General features: G+C 42.4%; 1 protein-coding gene across 1 annotated transcript in view; it reads left to right on the top strand.

Annotated features, from left to right (window-relative positions):
• Window positions 1–20,328, top strand: part of ANKRD13A (ankyrin repeat domain 13A) — a 30,295-nt gene extending 9,967 nt beyond the window's left edge. Inside the window, exons 2-15 of the mRNA XM_033097261.1 lie at window positions 227–359; window positions 1,217–1,341; window positions 3,919–3,964; window positions 5,084–5,227; window positions 5,871–6,060; window positions 10,160–10,226; window positions 11,551–11,632; window positions 12,540–12,601; window positions 13,341–13,471; window positions 13,982–14,139; window positions 14,817–14,930; window positions 15,737–15,897; window positions 17,371–17,438; window positions 18,287–20,328. Of these exons, the coding sequence (XP_032953152.1) occupies window positions 227–359; window positions 1,217–1,341; window positions 3,919–3,964; window positions 5,084–5,227; window positions 5,871–6,060; window positions 10,160–10,226; window positions 11,551–11,632; window positions 12,540–12,601; window positions 13,341–13,471; window positions 13,982–14,139; window positions 14,817–14,930; window positions 15,737–15,897; window positions 17,371–17,438; window positions 18,287–18,482 (1,677 nt within the window). The 3' untranslated portion in view covers window positions 18,483–20,328. The remainder of the gene's footprint in view (window positions 1–226; window positions 360–1,216; window positions 1,342–3,918; window positions 3,965–5,083; window positions 5,228–5,870; window positions 6,061–10,159; window positions 10,227–11,550; window positions 11,633–12,539; window positions 12,602–13,340; window positions 13,472–13,981; window positions 14,140–14,816; window positions 14,931–15,736; window positions 15,898–17,370; window positions 17,439–18,286) is intronic.
• Window positions 20,329–20,636: the final 308 nt, after the last annotated feature.

Below are 20,636 nucleotides of genomic sequence, written 5' to 3'. Positions count from 1 at the left end.
TTTATTAGATACTTAACTGTATAGAAAAAGAAACTCAGTAACTATCATCTTTATAGACCCCCCAAATTCATATTTCTACCATGCCCCCATGCAAGCATTCATTTTTCCATGTACTGCTGTCATTAATGTGTAAATACTGTTTTTTTATACTGATGCTATCTCTCCAACACATCACATTTTTTATATAATACATCCAATTATATAAACGCCAGTGTTTATTTTACAGAATGTGGAGGCCATGGATCCCCGAGGTCGAACCTTATTGCATCTTGCTGTTTCTTTGGGACATTTGGAATCTGCTCGAGTCTTGCTCCGACATAAAGCAGATGTTACAAAAGAAAATCGTGAGGGCTGGACAGGCAAGTATACTTTTAAAAATCATTGAAAGCTTTTCATTTCGGTTACTCTTTCCGAATAAAAGACCAGTCCAATCATCACTGTGCTCAGAGTCATCTTTATGTTAAGACTTTCTCTCTTGGAGCGAGGGGCTGGGTGAGGAGATGAGAGCCCCAGATGCGGCTGGCTGGTCTGTGGCACAATGGCCCGAATTGTGTCCTGGCACAATTGCCCGAATTGTGTCCTGGGCCAAAAGCTCAGGGTAGACTCCTCCTCTAGAAAGCAGCTCTCAGTGCAAACTTTTCTCACCACACACAAGTGTGGAGGCCAGATTTCCCCTGAGGAATGTGATGGTAACTCCAGTGAATCCATCAGGATGGACACAATCAAAAAGAAATTATGCCTAGAAGTAGACTTCTCCAGTGAAATCCCGGCATTTCACTTTTTAGCGAGGTCTTTTCCTGTTGTTCAGAGTAATTTTGTGTTCCTGAGCCAGGATATACACAGGCACAAGTCCTGCCTGCCCGATCTACAAGTCACCATAGCTGTGTGATCACGTAGTTAAAGCCAGCTCTGTAAAGATGTTGTCAGGATTTCAGAACCAGTGGTAAGAAAAAGGGATGAGGGGAGGATGGAAAGGTTTGACCAAGAACCTAAGATGCTCAATTTCATTCTCTTTTCATTCATTTGAGAGCTAGCAATAAGAAGTCACGGTCATACATGATAACATGGGACTGCAACCCCTCTCTCTCGGAAGAAAATGTTGGTCTTTGATTTATATAGATATTTTGATTTATATAGATTTTTTCAGACTGGCTTTGGAATGTGTCAGAAAGTCTGAGAATACTAGGTGATTAAATTTCACCTTTTTGTTTTCCAGTTTTACACGAGGCCGTGAGCACTGGCGACCCTGAGATGGTGTATACAGTTCTTCAACATAGAGATTACCACAACACATCCATGGCCCTCGAAGGAGTTCCTGAACTGCTCCAAAAAATTCTCGAGGTATCCATAAAAATGTGGCATTGCCATCATTTGAGTTAGATGCTGACACGATAGCAGGAGACACAGGTTGACATTCTTCTGTGGCTTCCTCAAGAGTTTATGAATTGTGAATACAATATATTGGATACTAAATAGCATTATTTCTTGCCTTTCTGCTTTGTTAAATATGTGAGGCCCTTCACAAATTATGTTTCTAGGTCACTAGACTTACCCTTTTAAGTGCTGTTTAAAAATTAGAACTAAGACAAATGGACATTAAACAATTAATTTGTCTAGGTACCTGATTTCTTAAAAGTGGCACCCTTAGCATAGGTCATCTTGGGGAGATTGTGATGGGCGTCAGACAGGGATTTTCAGGGCCTGTTGAGATTCAGAGGTCTGTGTACAACTTCTCGCCACTTCTGTCACTTCTAGCCATTAGTATTTTGCGACTTCTAATCCATTGCCTTGATTTATTTACAGTTTTTGGCTTTGAGGCAGTTTAATCTGTCCTGTGAATTAAAGTGTCTGGGCTCTGTGGCACTCAGACAACTTTCTTAAATAATTGTACTTCTAGGCTCATGGATTGTTTGGGATGATGGTTGCCATTCTTTAGGTAATCTTTGTTGTGGTGCCTGCAAAAACCATCTTATCGGTCAATCACCTGTAATATTCCCAGGGCAGCAGGTGACAGGAGAATACCAGTGGTTCCATTTTCATGTCAATTTAAGAACAGAAGTGAGCTCCCCAAAATATCTCCAAAGATATTTGCTAGATAAATCAGCTTTACAACTTTAGTCAAAACACATTTCTTGAGAAAAATTAACAGTTCTGTTGAGAAAAGGAATAATTTTGCTAGAAGTAAGATAATCACTACTCGTTATCTGAGCACTCTTTTTAAAAAATATTTCTATGACACTCAAACTAAATCCTGCCTAAGATATAAATTTTCCAGGTACTACAAAGAAACCTTCCATGACATATGAAATAGTTATATCCATTGTTTTTAGAATAAGTGTGTTTTAGTGTACAACGATCTTATGGATTTATTGTTTTCTTATCTAACTTACTGCATGAGGAGCTAAAAACATCATTTGTCCATTTGAGAAAACAGAAAATGACTTATTTAACATGGAGCCACTGCTCACTTAAAAAATTCAACGTGAAGGTTTTTGTTTTTTTGTTTTTTTTGTTTTTTTTTACCCATATTGATCCACAATAAACTGCACGGAATTGTATTTTCTGCTTGAAGTTACAGACCGCCCGTAAATGAGCGGTGTGCTTAGTGGCCTCAGAGGCTGTTGTTGACATTTTGTCTCCTTATAACATGCCCACCTTTCTTATCCACTGCCCTTGGAGAGTGTCTTTGCTCTTCATTGGAATCCTGGCTGCTTTTACTTGGGGTAGAGTCTTGGTCTTCCTGCCCTGTGCTTCTGTAAAAACCATGGCAAAACCTTAGAGGTGGTAGGGAGCAGAAAAACACATGGAATTTCTAGCAAGTCTCTTCTTGGATGGTAACTGTTGAAATTAAGTAGGATGGTACTTAAGAAATGAAGTAGCTCTCCAAGAACCTTCTAACAAGAATTCATGACCGGCCCAGTGGCCCAGGCGGGTGGAGCACCGTGTTCCTAACGCCGAGGTCGCTGGTTCAATTCCCACATGGGCCAGTGAGCTGCACCCTCTACAGCTAAGACTGTGAACAACGGCTCTCCCTGGAGCTGGGCTGCATGAGCTGCTGGTGGCCAGCGTGAGTGGCCGGCAGCTGGCGAGAGCTGCTGTGAGCTGCTATAAGTGGCCAACCGATGACCGCGACCAACTGCCTGGGGCGGGGGTGGGGGGGAGTGGCACGCAAGGCTCATAATACCAGCATGGGCCAGGGAGCTGTGTCCTATGTCCTACACAACTACACTGACAAACGACAGCTTGAACTGGAGTGGGGGGGAAGGCGAAAGAAGAGGGGGAAAATAAAAGGAAGAATTCACGGTAGGTCAGAAAAACCATCTTAAAACCGGGCTGATATGGTGGTGTAAAACTTCAAAAAGCCAAATTCTAAACGGTTTAAGAGGAAATTGGGAGCGAAAGGCTTCTGTTAAGGAAAGGAAATAGCCACTTCTTGGGGAAGCGCTGTCTAGCTGCCTCTTTGGGTTTCACAGAGTGGTCTGATAAATATGAACCCTTTCCCAGAAACAAAGCCTCTTACACTCGAGTTCCCCGTAGAATAAATGGATAGACGTTTTTTTCTCTTTGCTTAGAACAGCCTGTTATCCACATTGCGTGGCTACCCTTAAGCCCATCCTCCCAGGCTCATCTTCCTGTTACTGTTAGGGACCTGACTGAGCCCCTAAATCAGATTCGACTTTTATCCCTCGCCGACCTTGTTGCTTTCAGTTAACTTTATTAACTGTCTAGACATTTTATATCAAGATCAAAGGACAGCCTGCATATAAAATAAGCATTTATTTTGACGGGTTTGCAATTTATGTTTCTTCTCTTGTTCCCTCCCCCTCCCCCACTTTAAAAAAGCCCTATTAACCTTTACTATGTTTGTGTTTCGTTAATAGTGCCAAGGGTAATTTCTTTTAAACTTTTGTCCTTCAGACTCCGGATTTCTATGTGCAAATGAAATGGGAATTCACCAGCTGGGGTGAGTGGCTGTGGGTTTATAATTTATTTGTTTCCAAATTTATTTAACCTGAATTTTGGTTCATTTTTCCTTTATAAAGTTATATGTTTTAAGTCTAGGAAACGCATAGATGAGAGTAAGGAAAAAATGTCACCGGTGACCCCACTTAAGCACAACTACCCTTAATGCTTTGGGTGTTTTCTAGTCTTTTTCCCCCACACATAGGACTTTTTCTCCCAAGCATCCATAAATACAACATATAGACATTTTCGTCTCTTTTGTCACTTATAGCTGACTTTTATCCGTATTGTTAAAAGGATAATATTTTAGTGAATAGATTTGCCGTAATTTAGTTTTCTTATGTGGTTCAATTTGATTCTTTTAAACTTGTTATTCTAAAGAAGAAGAAGAGATGAATATTGGACTAGCTTATTTTTTACAAAATGGATGTATTTCTCCAAAATCTTATGTAAGGCAATTGACTGACAGTAAATTTCGTAGCTATTCTACTTTTATTTCTTGGAGATCAGTAACAAAAGCTCCTAACTCCGAGTTCTCAATCATTTTCACTTCCAGACTTCCCTTTCAGCCAAGAAGTCATATTTGCGATGAAACATTTAAATGAAGTAAAAAGTATATAAAGGAAGAGAACTTCAGATTCTTCTCTGAAACTAATGAGTTTTTCTTTATAATGCAAGTAATCACTTTGATTTCAGGTTTTGTTAAAACGCAGCACATTTTAGACATTTGATATTTTGAAGGGCGGATAGCACTGCCCTTCATATCCGGCGGATAGGCCGCCGCCATATGGCACGAGTGGCAGATGTGAATGAGAAAGGCCAGATGGACTACCCTAACCCCCGATGCGCTCGGCGAGAGGGGTTCATTTGGAGACTGAGAATACTCTTGGGAAATTCATTTAGCATTCTCTCTGGACAAGACATAGATCTGTATTTTTTCCATTTTTATTTTTTAAGACGTCTTATATTAAAGTGTGGGAGCCAAGTCCAGTTCTGTATGACGGTCACCACCTTGCCCAACCTCCTGTGCTTCCGTTCAAGTCAGAATCCTGGCTTCCAGGACCGGGGTGTTCCGCTTGGCCTCGGGTATTTTTCTCAGTAGTGTGCTTCTCTTCTCCAGTGCCCTTGGTTTCCAGAATATGTCCAAATGATGTCTGTCGCATTTGGAAAAGTGGTGCCAAACTGCGTGTCGATATCACCTTGCTGGGATTTGAGAACATGAGCTGGATAAGAGGGAGGCGTAGTTTTATATTTAAGGGAGAAGGTGAGTGATGCCGTTGTCGTTACCACTGCTCGTGCTGAGTCACAGAGTGATTCGTAACCATCAAAGTGTGTCCACATTCATGTGCCTTATCTGAGTCTTTCTGGGATGTTTTGTTGTTTTTATTAATGATTCACCTCTCGATTCCTGTATCTTATTTGTCTATGTAGTTCTTTTGTGTGTATCATTTACCACCCAACACTGTTACCCTCTTGACATGTGTCTGCCTCACGTCCTTGAGCCTTTGAGTACAAGACTCTGTCTTGTATCTTTTTATATGCCATTCATAATCAGGCATGACCCTCCTAATGGAGGCTGAGAAATGGCATGGCTTACCCAGTGTTGTGCATAGATAATGTATATTATGTAATCATGTATTTTAAAAAGTACCCAGAGAAATGTGTTACTCACCAAGAATGCAAATTGTTTTAAAGTCTGCATTTTGGGGAAGATGGCCCAGAGTCCATGAGTTTGGAAAGCTGGCCAGATAATTCCTGTGCACGTAGGTAATTGATAATCAGTAGTCTTTTATCAGATGGCACCTGGGGTGGGGATGAGAAAGATGATGGATTTTAACAGCTGACGCTTCCTTGTTTCTGCCTGTTTCTTGCATGGTGCTTAGTTATGCCCTTATTTCCATTAACAGACAACTGGGCGGAGCTGATGGAAGTCAACCACGATGACAAAGTGGTCACCACCGAACACTTTGATCTTTCCCAGGAAATGGAGCGCCTCACTCTGGACTTGATGAAGCCAACAAGCAGGGAAATTGAGAGGCGGCTCACAAGCCCAGTCATTAACACCAACCTTGATACTAAAAACATTGCTTTTGAAAGGTACGAGTTTAGGTTCTGTATGTTAATGCCTCATCCTTTTCCTGCCGTCTTTAGTGGGATGTATGTATTGATTGGAAGTTATGGGTGGATTGGGATTTTTCTCATACGGCAGTTGAAGCACTAGTGGGTTTGAAAGTTGATCTGTGCCCTAACCAAATAGAAACCATAGCTGACATTCTCCATCGTATATCACCTTTATAGCACCTTGGTTAAGTCTTGGAGAAATGTTTTCATATTCTTTTATGGGCCCTTTCTAACGGATTTTACTTGAATTTTATTTTTGTTTTGGTGTTTGGGGATCCACAAGATTTCCTAGTCCCAAACCATGGAGCTTTGAGTTTCCAGAAGCTGGAATTGATCCAGTATTGAATGTGGTTATACTGATATTGGTCAATCAAATTCACATGTATGTAGTTAAATGTGGTCCTCTCTCCCCAGCTCCCCTACCGTGAGGCCTAATAGTTTAGAGCAAGAGTCTGAAGAGGTTTCAGTTCTATGCCAGACCCTACCTGAAGAAACCTCTGGAGAGGTCTGCGTCTCTGTTAACCTGAATGAGAACTCTCTCTGGTCATCTGCCTCTGGGCTGTGAGAGGCGGGAGGACCTTTGTAAGGGAAGCAGAGGCCGGCACTGCCGTCAGCCTAAGTGTTTCTGCTATAGAACACGCTGAGCCCAGGGAATCTGTGAGAGCCCTGAGTGTTTGCCTAGGATGTCACATCCAGCTCTCTTAAACCAAAGCAGCACAACGTGAGCTAACGTGGAAGATTATCCTGGATTTAGACTTTCTTTGCTTTTAATAAACATACTAACTGTCCTCTCTTTTTCTTGTTTTCTTTGTTTCCAATATAAAATTTAATATAAAATTTTCCAATATAAAACTGCAAGTTTTGTGCTTGCTTCAGCAGCACATAAACTAAAACTGCGAGTTTTCTGTTTAGTCAAACATAAGACTTGTTAAGTGCCCTTTTGCTCTAATTTAGATTGATCTGTGGAATTAGGGTATTTGTAGCAGAAGAGAAACCCGAAACACCGGGTATGTTGCTACTGTGGTAGTGGCACCCCCCTGAGGCAGGGCCAGGGCCCCATCGCCAGTCTCCTCGCAGGTGACAGCTGTTGTCTTCCAGGGATAACAAGGTTGAGGGACTAACAGTGGCTTTAGCTGGCAGGGGATGGGGAAGACACATCCAGGCTTGCGAATGCCTCTGCAGGCAGGGAAGGCACTTCAGCTTAGGGCTCGGTTTGCAAAGCTGGAAGGCAGAGGAGCCTGCCCTCACTGTCATCGCCCTGCAGTAGGGATAAGAGTTGAAAGAACCGAGTGTCATCGGCAGGGCTACTAACATCGGCTTTGGGCAAGTGGCTTCATCTCTCTAGGTTTCTGTTTCTCAGCTGAAAGGAAAAACGGAGTGAATCTAAGATGAAGTCTCTTAAGTCCACAGCTCTAAGATGTCATCAGAAGAGCCACTGTTCCCTCTGATTCATCAGCAGAGTTGATAGAGTCATTGTTTGTTCTTAAATGTAATTTACGAAGTGAGTGTGATGGTTACTGGCTGTTACCCACTGAGTGTAGATGGGAAATGATGGCACATTCCATTTGTCCTGCGGACTAACATTTTGTATTTGTATGGTCACAGGGTTTTCAAACCGTAAAGGCTAACCCTCCTTTTGCAACTGACAGTGGGTTGCTGAGAGAGAATTTCTGGAAGACAGTTTTTTTGTGTCTGGTGCTCAGTTAAATTATGTGATCGGTGAGCTTCTCGTGCATCAAGCAAGGATTTGCGCCACTCAAGTGTGAGGTTTTGCTGGTAGAAAAGAGTGCATACCTACTTCTTACCAGAGGTGTGAGTGTTCATGTACTGAATTTGGAAGATGTGACTCTCTTCTATTATGATAGTCATTTTCATCCATTTCTTTCTTCTAGTCTGTTACTTGGGGCTTGATGCTTGCAAATTAATACCCTTCCTGCATGAATTTTTGGCCTGTTAATATATACCCTCTAGTTGCAGTTTTGGTTTTTCTCTTCTCTGAAAGATTATGCTCTGCCCGCCTTAAAGAAAACATTCCCTGCCATCATCAGAGCCTGTCTCCAAATTGTGTAGCAGCCTCCAAGCCACAGCGCCTGCTACGTGGCCTTTGGTATGGTGGTCTCTCAGTGGAGACAGGCAGAGGTGAAAATGGCAAGAGAGGGAAGCTGGGTGTTCTCCTATTATCTTATCAAGGGCCAAGGAGTTATTAGAATCTTGGTTTTAAACTAGGATGTAGGCATTGACTTTAATAACTAAACTTTCAGAAGACTTCTGGTCAAGATGGCGGAGTAGTGGAAGAACTCTGTGAAGTAATTGGCGCCTGACTAGTGGATGCTGCTATCTGGGTTAGTTCCTGCTCAGATTACCCCAAAGGAGAAGCCTCTATTGGATGGAACTCAGTGTGTCGCATCATTACCAAAATACACTACCAAAATAAATTCCTTAATTTAAAAAATAAAAATAACCCAAACCCTAAACTGTCAGAGAGTGGGGATGGAAACGGAAGTGAAACAGCCAGAATTGCTCACAGAGCAGAGGGAGGTGAGTGAGGAGCGTAGTGGTTCCCCGGGGAAAAGTGCAGCTCCATTTTCTCAGCACACGTGAAGGATGAAGTGGAGCAGACCTAGTCATCCTTTGGGACCTCGGACGACTGTGTCAGAAAAGGATTATTTCCCATGCCGAAGTATAAGTGACTTAGGGAAAGACAAGAAATGGAGGACTGAATTTGTTTGTGAACCAAAAGGAGTATCTCGATTTTCAATTATCAATGACTAAAAGGGGCTCTGGGTTATTAATCAGTCGGGTGTGGTCCCTAGTCGCCCGCACCCCAGGATTATTTTGTTTCTGAAATGTCAGTTGGTTTGTGTAATCCTTTTAGGATTCTTTTCTTTCCCTCCATGGGTCATGGTGCGCTAATCATGGACAGCTAATAGGAAAATGACAGCTCTGATCCCTCCTTTCTCCTTTGGGCTATAATACACACACGAAACTCTTTATATCTCATCTGACCTAATTTCATTTAGCAAATCTCACTAGAAGCAAAGCAAACTGGAAACGCAATAAGCAAACAATCGCATACCTTCTTTGTGACTTGGCTAACCTGCCACTGTTCCTGGAGTTCCCTGCGTGATGCCCCACTTCACTCCAGGGTCAGAGTAGAAGGCAGGCAGTTGCCCTGCACGGGGCCAAGCGCAGCAGTCACAGTGCAGCCAGGATGTGATGTCCTAGACAAAGGGGCCGTCTGGTCAGGGCTCCCTGACACGTGGCAGCATTTCCCAGGGTGAGCTGCTTTGGAAAAGAAACAGCCCTTTGGCTGCTCTTGGTTCCTAAATACATTTTTTTCCAGGAGTGTGTTGAGTGGAATAACTGGGTTTTCGGGCACTCCACCAATGCTGCAGCTGCTGCTGGAATGCTGGGCTACTTTAAAAGCAGTTCCACTGAGCTGGGACCAATGGCTCAGCTGTAAAACTGCTTTTAAAATTTTTCCCCTGCTGCACCAAACCTGATCAAATGCGCGACTCCCACGCCGTTTTGTGAGCATTAGGGGTTCTCCAAGCAGCTCGCCACAGTGATGAGTCCCTATCCCACCCGCTCTCTCCCAAGGAGCAGGACAGTCTGCACCTCCTTGTTCTAAGAATTCCTCGACTGAGATGCGGCGACTTATGGAGACAGAGCCACTGGTATCCGTGCCCATCGTTAAGATGACCCAGATAAATGGTCTGACCCAGATACCACCTGTGGCGAGCCCTTGGACACTGGTCGTCTTCACTCACTTCTTTAGGACAGCTGTCCAGTAAATGTCACCACCTTTGTTGCCTATGCTGGCAGTTTTTGTAAAGAAGCCAAGAATGGAGGCTTTCTGTGCCGGGGGTGAGGCAAATTAATTAATAAGTGTGGGAGGGGGGCAGGGGGATGCTTAAGCCATCTGTCATTGATAACATCCTTTTGTGGACAATCGGACCATAATTTCCAAGTGTCCTTCACTAACTTAAGCTGGGGAAAAACTATAAAGGCTGCAGGGATAAATCTGAATGGCATATTGTACATGTAGAAATTTGTGGTGTTCACTTTTTATCAGAACTAAATCCGGATTCTGGGGCTGGAGGACAGATAAAGCAGAAGTTGTTAATGGTTACGAAGCAAAGGTAAAAGGAAACTCTTAAAATAAGATTTAATATAGTTATTTAGCTTCTGTGCAAATGAGGAGTCTGTTCAGATTTTGTCATGATCTGTGCCATGGAGGTGCTCTGGGGATTAAGTCTTGTCTAGTGTGTTTCTCACTTGGATTTTTATCTCATTTGACTTTCAGAAAATGGGATAGCATGTCCCAAGGAGGTTTCTAGTTATGCCAAAGAGAAGCAATGTTGTAGAGAAATGAGTACAGGTACCAGTTGTCCCGGTAGAAATGACAATTCCTTAATTCTTAAAAAAAAAAGGAAGGAGAATTAGAATTAACACGCTCATTCGTCTATTTTTTATAACCTGAGTGGGTTTTAAAAAAAAAATCGTAAAGTAGCTTTTATGAGTCTCCATTTTTTTTTTTTTTTTAGTTAGGCTAATTGAAACTAGTAGGCTTACAGCCCACTTACGTGACATCAGTGAATTTCGAACATATTCGTCAGTCACAGTGGAGACAGCTGGCATTCTGTCCTCTGGAAAGCAATTTCCTGGCCCTTCCTTGGCCCTGCAGTACAACAGGGATTGATGGCTCACGGTGATGGAGCCAGGCGCTGCAGAATCCTCTGGTGACCTCTGAGCGAGCAGAGAACGCTGATGTCATGCTCAGCAAGATACATTTAGTAACACTCATTCCAGTGCTGTGTGTGTTTCCTGAATCCTTGAATGCTGGGAATCCACGTATAGCAGATATAGTCAATTCTCTGTTAACCGAGATATTTGATTTTCCAGACCCCCAGAGTCCCCAGTCAACCTAGATAACAGGGCATCTTCTCTGGCAGTTAAAAGTAATTTTTGTCAGTAAAAGAGCGACTTGCTAGTGGACTGTATATATTATCTGCATAGAGAACCTTGAGTTCATTCCTTTTTCCTTCTGCCCAGCAGATGGCTGTCTAAGGCAGCCCTATGATAAGATGACCACAAATCAGGAGTACTCCAGGCAGGTTTGGGTGCCTTACTTAGTAAAATAGAAATCCAGCGGGAGGCCTCGATTGCCAGGACATTCTGTGAGAGTGTTTAGCAAAAAGAAGGGCAATTAGAGAGATACAGCCTGTCACTGTTAACTCCTCAGTATGTAAAGCTCTCAGATGTGCAAAGTGACTGCTGATGCCTTCTAAGCTGATCGCTTGTGTATTTTCTCTGAAGGATCCTAATGAGTGTTAACCATTTCTCATTTTTATTTTGCTGGATTTTTTTTTTTTTTTTTGGCTTCAGCATTCTTGCTCTTGCTATGCTTAGTTTTTGAGTTTTGATACCCTGTGTCACTGTTTTCTCTTGCACACGTCTCTCAAGGTTTACACAGTAAACAATGTGAGTGTGATAACCAAAATCCGGACAGAACACCTGACTGAGGAAGAAAAAAAGAGATACAAAGGTAATCCTCCCCCCTTTTTTTCCGCCTTTGTTGGCGCTGTTAAGTTCGGAGGCTGTTGTGATCCGATGGTGCTAATCCTACCCCTGACTTCCATTTTACAAAAATTTCCTTAGTCTGACTCATTCTTGGAGGTATTTCCCCTTGGTTGGCTTCAGTTAGAATGAAAACCTTTCACGAGGGCTTGTTTATGTGTTATGAAGAACAACTATTGAATTTGGCCGAAAAAATAGATAAGGATATTGGAGAATATTGATCACTGGAATGAGTGATTTAGTCCAAACTATCACAATGAAACAGTTGCACAGAACTTGGGCTCTGAGCGAAAACCTTGCCGACCCATAGTCACCATATCCCAGCTCCACCAGTGGCCGGTTCTGTGGCCTTGTGAAGTTACTGCCCCTCAGTGCCTCAGTTTCCTCAAAAATGAAATGGAGGTGCTCCCAGACCTTCCTTAGTTATTGGGAGAAATAGACGAGTTACTACACATAAACCTTTAGTGCCTGCAGCATGTGGTGAGCACACAGTAACTGTTACCACCACCACCGTTGTTAACTGCAGCTACCACAAGACTGTGACTCCTTTTTGACAGATGAGGAAACTGAGGCCCAGGACACGTAGCCCAGGTGAGAACTGGAATCCAGATCTGACTCACTCCCAAGTCCAGGCTCTTTCTATTATTCTGCTTTAATTCTTGTAACTGTTGTTCATCTAATTTAGAGACCCTAATAACAAGTGTCCTATAAAGGATAAATTAGTGGATGGTTATTGTGATTTGATCAGCCTGTCCATACATGGATTTCCTAATGCAAGTAGCTTGATCAAAAACTTTAAAATATGATGCGAGTCTTTTTGTAATGTCATAAGTAAAGTGTAATTATTAGACATTCAACTTTCCCCCTCTCTGTAGCGGACAGGAACCCGCTGGAATCTCTGCTGGGAACCGTGGAACACCAGTTTGGTGCCCAAGGGGTAAGTTAAAGCAACACGCTTTCAGTGCAGTTGAAAGGAAGTGACATCTCTGTGCTTGGGATGGCATTTACTGAACCCTGAACAGGCCATTCTATTTGAAAAGACCATAAGTATTTCCAAGCTAGAATTTGAGATACTCCCTTGGAAGAGAATTAGATGAGTGAGTCTTTAAAAATAAAGATGTTAGAGGAGGGGTAGTAGTTAGAGAAATCAGGTGCTTTCTCTCTTACCTGTTGTAAACTAGGATCTCTCCAAAAATGGAACTTAAAAAAGATTTAGGATGTTATATTTTAACAGAGCACCTTAACAAACATTTTCTTACTTGATCCTCACAATAACTATATGAAATTGCTACAACGTATGTCACGGAGGGTCAGAAACATGAAATTACCTTTCCTGTGTCACAAGCTTAGAGAGTGACAGAGTTAGAACTTAAACTCCAATTCTTCCAGATCTCACGTGCTTTCTATATTTCTTTCTCTCGTTTATCCTTTCTATAATCAGGAGATAAAAATGCAAAGGAGAGTGGAGAACTATATTTTGAAATGGAAAAATCCATTAGACTTATACTTCTGTAGATTTTCTTCTTCTGTCCAGTAACTTAATAACAAAAAAGTCAATGACTAGAACTTCCTGATCTGTAGCTGGTTAACATGTCAGAGACTGAGTGCCATAGGCCTCCACTTGTGAGTAAGTATCATTTGGCATTTCTGATTCCTGTTGAGTTCTGACCCGGCAGGACCTCACCACAGAATGTGCCACCGCAAATAACCCCACAGCCATCATGCCTGACGAGTACTTCAATGAAGAGTTTGATCTGAGAGACCGGGACATCGGAAGGCCGAAAGAGCTGACGATTAGAACACAAAAGTAAGAGATTCAGCAGCCATTTTCAATTTGCGGATTGTTTGTTGCAGAATTGGGCTGTTTTATGGTGTCATCTTAATTCTTCTGTCCCCTTCCTTTAAAAATAATTTTAAATTACCTTAATTGGACAAAAGCTAACAGTAGATTGCCTATCTTATTATTAGCCCTTTTCCACATAGAATAAAGACTGATTGTAAGAATTCCTTATTTTATTGCAAACAAGCTTCAGCTGACCAAATGAAATGGTTTCCACCAGTTAGCCATTTCCTCATGCTTCCTGTCGATTAAGGCTCTTGCAGGAAGTTGTAGTGGAGGTCATTTTCCTGATTGCCAGATTTCAGCGTGATCTGAATTCCTCGTGGGGCGAGTCCCTTCAGGGCTCCGAATAATGAGATGTAAGCCAAATGGGAACCTGTGGAGTAAGAAAGCTGGTGTTGTCTAGTTTACTGTACAGAATTCAATGTCCCTGTGTGGTGGAGATGCCCTCAGTCTCGTCTCGGTCAAATCCTGCAGGTTTAAAGCAACGCTGTGGATGTGTGAGGAATTTCCTCTCTCTCTCGTGGAGCAGGTCATTCCCATCATTGACCTGATGGCCAGAACTAGTGCTCATTTTGCAAGGCTGAGAGATTTCATCAAACTGGAATTCCCACCTGGATTTCCTGTCAAAATAGGTACCGTGAACCACAGGAGCCCTTGGAGGTTCTGCCTTTTGAGTGGGTGACAGAATGTGCTTCAGGGAATTGGAGCACTCTAGGGAAAAGTAGCCCACAGTACACATAATGGAGGAGGTCAGAGTTCTTCTTTAGTTTAATTTGGTTTAAATCAGTGTCATGATTCTTGATTAATTTTGCATACCAAAATTAGGAGATTCTCCAACCATCAGTTCTATTTATTGATGGTGATAACAGATGTAAAAAGGCATAAAAATGTGACACATTCATTGTTTTAATGTCAGACCTTACTTAAGTGAAACTTCAAATTAGATAGTTAATTAAGGAATACAGTTGATACCAAGATCCTTTGATGGGCCTGAACTAGTATGCGTAGAACCATATACAATTCATATGACTTGTGAGCAATTTACATTTTGGATAGTGGTACATTCATGACACTGGAATCCTGGTTCCATCACTTACCCACTGTGATCTAGGAGAAGTTGCTTACCCTCTCTGAATCTCCGTTTTCCCCATCTGTATATTGGGAAGGCTTGTTATGAGGATTAAATGAAATCATACTTATAAAAAGTACTGGGCATATTACCAGCATAGTAAGGACTCATGGCTAATTATGAAATGATGGCTGCTATTATTATTCTCAGTAAAGTTTATAAAAGCTTTTATTTTGGTAGAAATTCCCTTGTTTCATGTCTTAAATGCACGGATTACATTTGGAAATGTTAATGGCTGTAGCACGGCTGAAGAAACTGTACCTCAAAGTGTGGAAGGGACCCCGGCCAACTCAGGTAAAAAAAAGTTGGGTTTTGTGATTTTTTTTAAAAATTCATAGTCATACTAATTTTGTTTGCTATTGGAGTATCTTATGAAGTAGACCTCTGTGTTGACTAAAGAATTTTAGATTTAGTTTGGATTAACTGAAAAAGAACACACTCTCCCCCAATTTCCTCAGGCCCCTTTGTCATTAATCCAGTTAATATTCGGATTTTATTGTAAATGGAGTTATTTTGTTGTTTTCCAGTTACTCATTGCTAGTATACAGAAACGTAATTGATGTGAGAAATTGTGGTAAATAATATTCTGTCTTAGGCTAGTGGAAAAATACACAGATGTTTGTTTTATATTATCATTTTTATTTTATGTTTACTATATTCCATAATAAAGGAAAAAATAAAAAGACACATTGATGTGACGTGTGTGTGTGTATATATATATATATACACACACACACACACACACGTCACATTCCTCAAAGGACACATGAGTAAATACTGGTTACCTCTGGAATTTGGAATTAGGAGAAATGGTATATAGGGAGAGAGATCCTCACTTTTCATTTTATAGTCTTCTGTATTTTTTTTTTATGACTATGCATTAACTTTATTACTGAAAAATAATCAAGGCAAAAAGAAACAAGTAATATTCTGGTACTTTTCTCCGTCAAGATTATTCTTCCTCAAATTCTCTCTCACATTGTAGCAAACTTTGATTTTAATTATTTTAATCTTTTCATTTTTTTTTTAATTTAAAAAATGTTTATCCAAAGTTGAAGTGGAAATTTATTTTACTAACTCAGTCACCTTTTGTGTTTCAGCTTCCCCGGTCACAAACTTTGAGGTTGATCAATCCGTGTTTGAAATTCCCGAATCTTACCATGTCCAAGACAATGGCAGAAATGTGCATTTGCAGGACGAAGATTACGAGATCATGCAGTTTGCCATCCAGCAGAGCTTACTGGAGTCCACCAGAAGCCAGGTGCATTTATCAGAATAGATGGCAGGGCTCTCCCTTTCAGCCTCAGTTTTCAGCTAACCCGAAAGACTTAACTCACAAATTTGGCATATTTGTGGCATTTACAGAGATTATTTGTATTTTATACCCCTGGTCTTTTACACAAGCTTCTTGTATGACAAATGCATCTCATAATCTGCATCTCCCCATCAGTATCATTCCCAGGATGTCTCCTGACAGACTTTCCTTTTCCTCATGTTCATCCATGTACCTAATAATCATGTATCTCTCAGTGCGCTGTATCATTTTCCAGTTGAAAGAGTAAATTCATGCTGGTGTACACCATCATATTTTCCTTAGAATATTATCTGGGTGTCAGTAGTGTCATAAGAAGTTTTGTGGATTTTAGTCTCAACTTCTTCCCCAAGGAAGACGAAGCATTGTGTTGTGGTCGCTCAGTAAGGGGTCGGATGAACACGTTGGTTCTTTGTTAATTTTAATTTTTACTTTTTTACTCAGATGTACGGGTATAATCCCAAACTCTCTGAGTCTCTAGCTAAAAGTAACAGAACAGCAGAGGAACAGTTGCCTTTGTCTTCGGATGTGGTTCTTCGCCCAGGCCTCAGCTGCCCACCATCATCTCCTGTCCCTTCCCCGCTGGGGCTTCCTCCAGCTCGGGTGTTTGACATTCTGGCTTTATTCTTGAGCCTTAGACTTTGAGCAGTGTGAGCCCCCTTTCCCCCTCCATGTGGACCCATTCTTAGAGGCATTCAGTGTTTGGAGGCTGCTGGGCCAGGGGCCAGACCCCAGAGCTGGCATGTTCCCTTTGGGAGGCCTCCCAGAAGAGGCCCTTGGATGTCACTGTCAGTCCAGTACGCCTTTTCTTTCCCTGTATAAGTGAGTTTATTTTTTTTCCCTCCAACATCTACATAAATCTTGGTGACCATAAATTTTGCAAAGTGGAGTAGCCAAAGTTACAGATGACAAATTCAGTTTGCACCAGTTAATAATGGGGAGTGGAGATACATTCTGAGAAATGTATTGTTAGGCAGTTTCATTGTGCAAACTTCACAGGGTACGCTTACAAACCTACTGCACACCTGGGCTGTATGGTGGTATACCACCGTCATATGAACGGTCTGTCATTGAAACCTTGTTATGCTGCATATGACTCAAATTATGGATTCTAATCTTGCTCTGCAAGAATTACCTTTTAGGCTTTGTGCATTTAAACTTTGCCCAAAGTTAGCTGTTTTTAATAGACTGATTTTTTGTCAAGTATGAGAAGCTGTTACTCAGGGTAGTGTACCATATACTACCTGACATTTGGGTGTCATTTTAGAGATAACCCAAGTCCCTATGAGTTTTTCACACTGCACTATCAATCATGGGCATGTAAATATGTTTCATTTTGTTCTCACTGCTTTCATTTCCTTATCAGTATGACACACGTTTCTTCTAACAGGTATTCATGTCCATGATGTTTGTTTTTCCTAGGAACTTTCAGGACCAGCTTCGAATGGAGGGATCAGCCAGATGCATGCCTACGACGCCCAGTATGAGAGGTGATGGACATGACTCTTGATGGTTAAACTGAGGTTGGCACAGGCGCTTTGTACATGCCGCACTGTGCCTGGGGGCAGAGACTTGACCAAGTGTTAGCTCGCCTGCTTCGTCTTGTGGCAGTTACTCGTTAGAACAGCTCTGATCTCTCAGTGGCTGAGTTTCCAGGAATGGGTGATAGAATTGCTGACTTGTTCACAGGCCAGTGCCATTGGCTGACAGGTCCCGAGGAAATGTCTGATTGGTCTGATCTTCTGAGAAGACTGTGATCACACAGTGGGAAGTTTATACAATGTAAAGGATAATGACATTTTGGGGAAGAGCTACAGAGATGATTAGATTTTATTCCTTTCCTTCTTTCCTTCTTTCTTCCCTTTCCTTTCGTTTCCTTCCCTTCCCTTTCCTTTCCTTTCCTCCTCCCTTTCCTTCCTTCCTTCCTCCCCTTTCTTCCTTCTTCCCTTCCTTTTTTCTCTCTCTCTTTTTCAGCGGAAACCAGAAAGGTTCATTACACAAACCATTTTCCCACACTTTGGGCACATATGAAAACCTGTTGAAGAACTTGGATTTTGCTTTAAAATAGATCTGAGTTCAATTCCTAGCCCCGTCACTTTGTAGCTGAGTGATGAGTTATCCCAACCAGGTTTCTGAACCTCTGTGAACCTCGGGTTTCTCACCCGTAAGCAGCGCCTGCGCCCCCAGTTATGTGGGACTGAATGGCATCACGCACACAGGGTGCCTATTAAGTCCTGGCACAGCCTGCATTTGATAAGCAGTCAGGAAATGTAGTTGCTGCTGCCGCCATGATGATGACGGTTGTCACTGTTTCTTTTCCCCCTTTTTCCCGAGTCAGGGCCATCCAGGAAAGCCTCCTCGCCAGCTCCGAAGGCCTGTGCCCCGGTGCCTCGAGTGGGACGAGCCGTTTTGACAGCGACTTGCAGCTGGCCATAGAGCTCTCTGCCAAAGAGCTGGAGGAGCAGGCACTCCGGCTCCGGGAGGAGGAGGCGGAGCTGCAGCAAGTCTTACAGCTGTCTCTCACTGACAAATAGACCTTTCTGCCCACGGGCTGCGCAAAGCAGAGGCTCTGGGCTGCAAGGAGTGCTGCGTCACCAGGGCCGTGGGGCGGAGGGGCTGCACCTCCCCTGTACACAGTAGACGGCAGCTGCCCCCTTCTTTACGCAGAGGTGCAGGACCTGGGCCTCCAGGTCCATCCACGACGCTCCCTGGTGAAGGGGCTGGGAACTGGCAGGCTCCATCTCCAGGCTGAGGGGAGGAGAGCATCGTCACTTTCCATTAGCTGTATTGGCTTGCAGGTCACGTTTCTACTACCAGCTTTAAACAAAAACCCAATCCCCGCAGGTTTGTAGATTAATTTTTACCAAGGAGTGATAACAAAACAAGTTATTGCAGAGTCAGGTGCTTTTATATGAGAGCAGCAGCCTTTGTATAGTGTGGTTTATGAAAATTTATGAGATACTTCTTTACAGTTCACCAAAGAAATGGATAATCTGTGCCGATCTCTTTTATTTTTACCTTTATACAGGGTTTCTAGGACACCATCACTGTTCCTCCTGCATCTCCACCGTATTCTATTCCTTCCACTCTCAGCTCAAGTTAAAGAGGAGATATGTACAGGATCTATTTTAGAGTAGGGTTAACTAGTTGCATCAAATCCAGATATACTGACCACAGATGTTGCCTTAGCCTTAAAAATGACTAACAGTTTCAAACCACCTCAGTCCACTTACGGAGGGATCTCATTGGAATTTGTAAAGGCAGTTCCTTTGAGAGCAGGATCTTCCAGGCGAAATCCAAGGCAGCTAATTCTGGCCCTGAAGGAACAGCGAGGAGAACCTGAGTTTTGTTCTTGGAGTGGGCAGGCTGGCCAAAACCCCGGAACAGCACAGAACCAAAACAAGTGTGTGTGTTCCACGCCTTTCCCAGTGCAGGATTTCCACGCAGAGGCCCAGGAAGACCCACGACATCCCTCGGCTCACTTGAGAGGAAGGGGTGGAAGTCAGAAAAGGGAGCTAGCTACTACACAGGGAACTCCATGGCTCTGAATTCAAAACAGAACATGATTCCACATTGCTTTTTAGAGTTCAAATCAACATCTTTCTGGATAAATATATTTTTTAAAAAGAATTTTTATTATTTTTAAAAGATATAAAAACAACTACTCCCATCAGTAGCAATACAAGGTTATACATTTTAACCAGATTTTCTCAGGCCTTTTTTGGATACCTTTAGCAGTGAACTATTTTGTGTAACCCTTCTGTAAATAACCATCACACAACATACAGAACCCTGGGGAATACAGCTGAGGGCACCGTCACTCTGGCCCCTGTATTCATTCCCACAGGCTGCACTGAAATAACCTGGTAAACAATATCCTCCTCTGTTTTGCATCAGTTTCCTATCTGTTGCGCTTCTTTTTGGATGAGATGGGAAGAAAACTATAAACTACTGTTCCAGTTGAACTCTGTATCATACAGTTAGCATTGCCAGTAAAAGGTTCCTAGTCACAAAGAATTGTGCTTTTAATTCCATCTGCCTTTTTTTTGTCATGTTCTGACCAAAATTCCTTCTCTGCACACAAGGCCAGTATATGCAGCATCACATTTGTTTCAGATACACACCTTGGCATTTTGTTTACTTAGTATTTACCTTGAGGACACTTCTTGGGAATGGCTGCAGTTAGGCCACATTGTTTACTCATGAAGGTGAATCTGTTTGCATTCCGTTGTTCTGCTTCCCGATGTCTGACTTTCTCCCAGGAAGTCAGTTGAAAAGGGACTGAGCTTTTTGTCAACCTTGTCTGCAGCGTTTTTCACGTGTTCACTCTCTTAAAATGCAAATAAAGACTGCTTCCTTAGAGGGTGCTCATACAACATCCTAGATGGCCTTTGAGTCTTCCTTTCGTGATTTTCTAGTCACTGAATGTACCACTTCCTGTTATGTGTGTTATTGGAATGCCTTCCCAGGGCTCAGTTGTATATTACAAAGGTAACATGCTTTCCTGCTTTCCTGCCCAATCATGCAGTGCGGGCACCCCACGCTGCTTGCTTCAAATGGAAACTAAAAGCCAGCCAGTGTCAGGGCTGCTCTGAGACGCCTCTGCAGCCCTCCTGTGGGAGATGGACTGGCTCTTCCGGAGTAAGGGAAGCCAAGTCAACATCAACTCTCTAATGTGACTGAATATG

The sequence above is a fragment of the Rhinolophus ferrumequinum genome, chromosome 25 (assembly GCF_004115265.2).
Source record: "Rhinolophus ferrumequinum isolate MPI-CBG mRhiFer1 chromosome 25, mRhiFer1_v1.p, whole genome shotgun sequence".
NCBI lineage: Eukaryota > Metazoa > Chordata > Mammalia > Chiroptera > Rhinolophidae > Rhinolophus > Rhinolophus ferrumequinum.
Note: the sequence above shows the minus strand (reverse complement) of the source record. Positions and strands in the feature narration are given on the sequence as shown.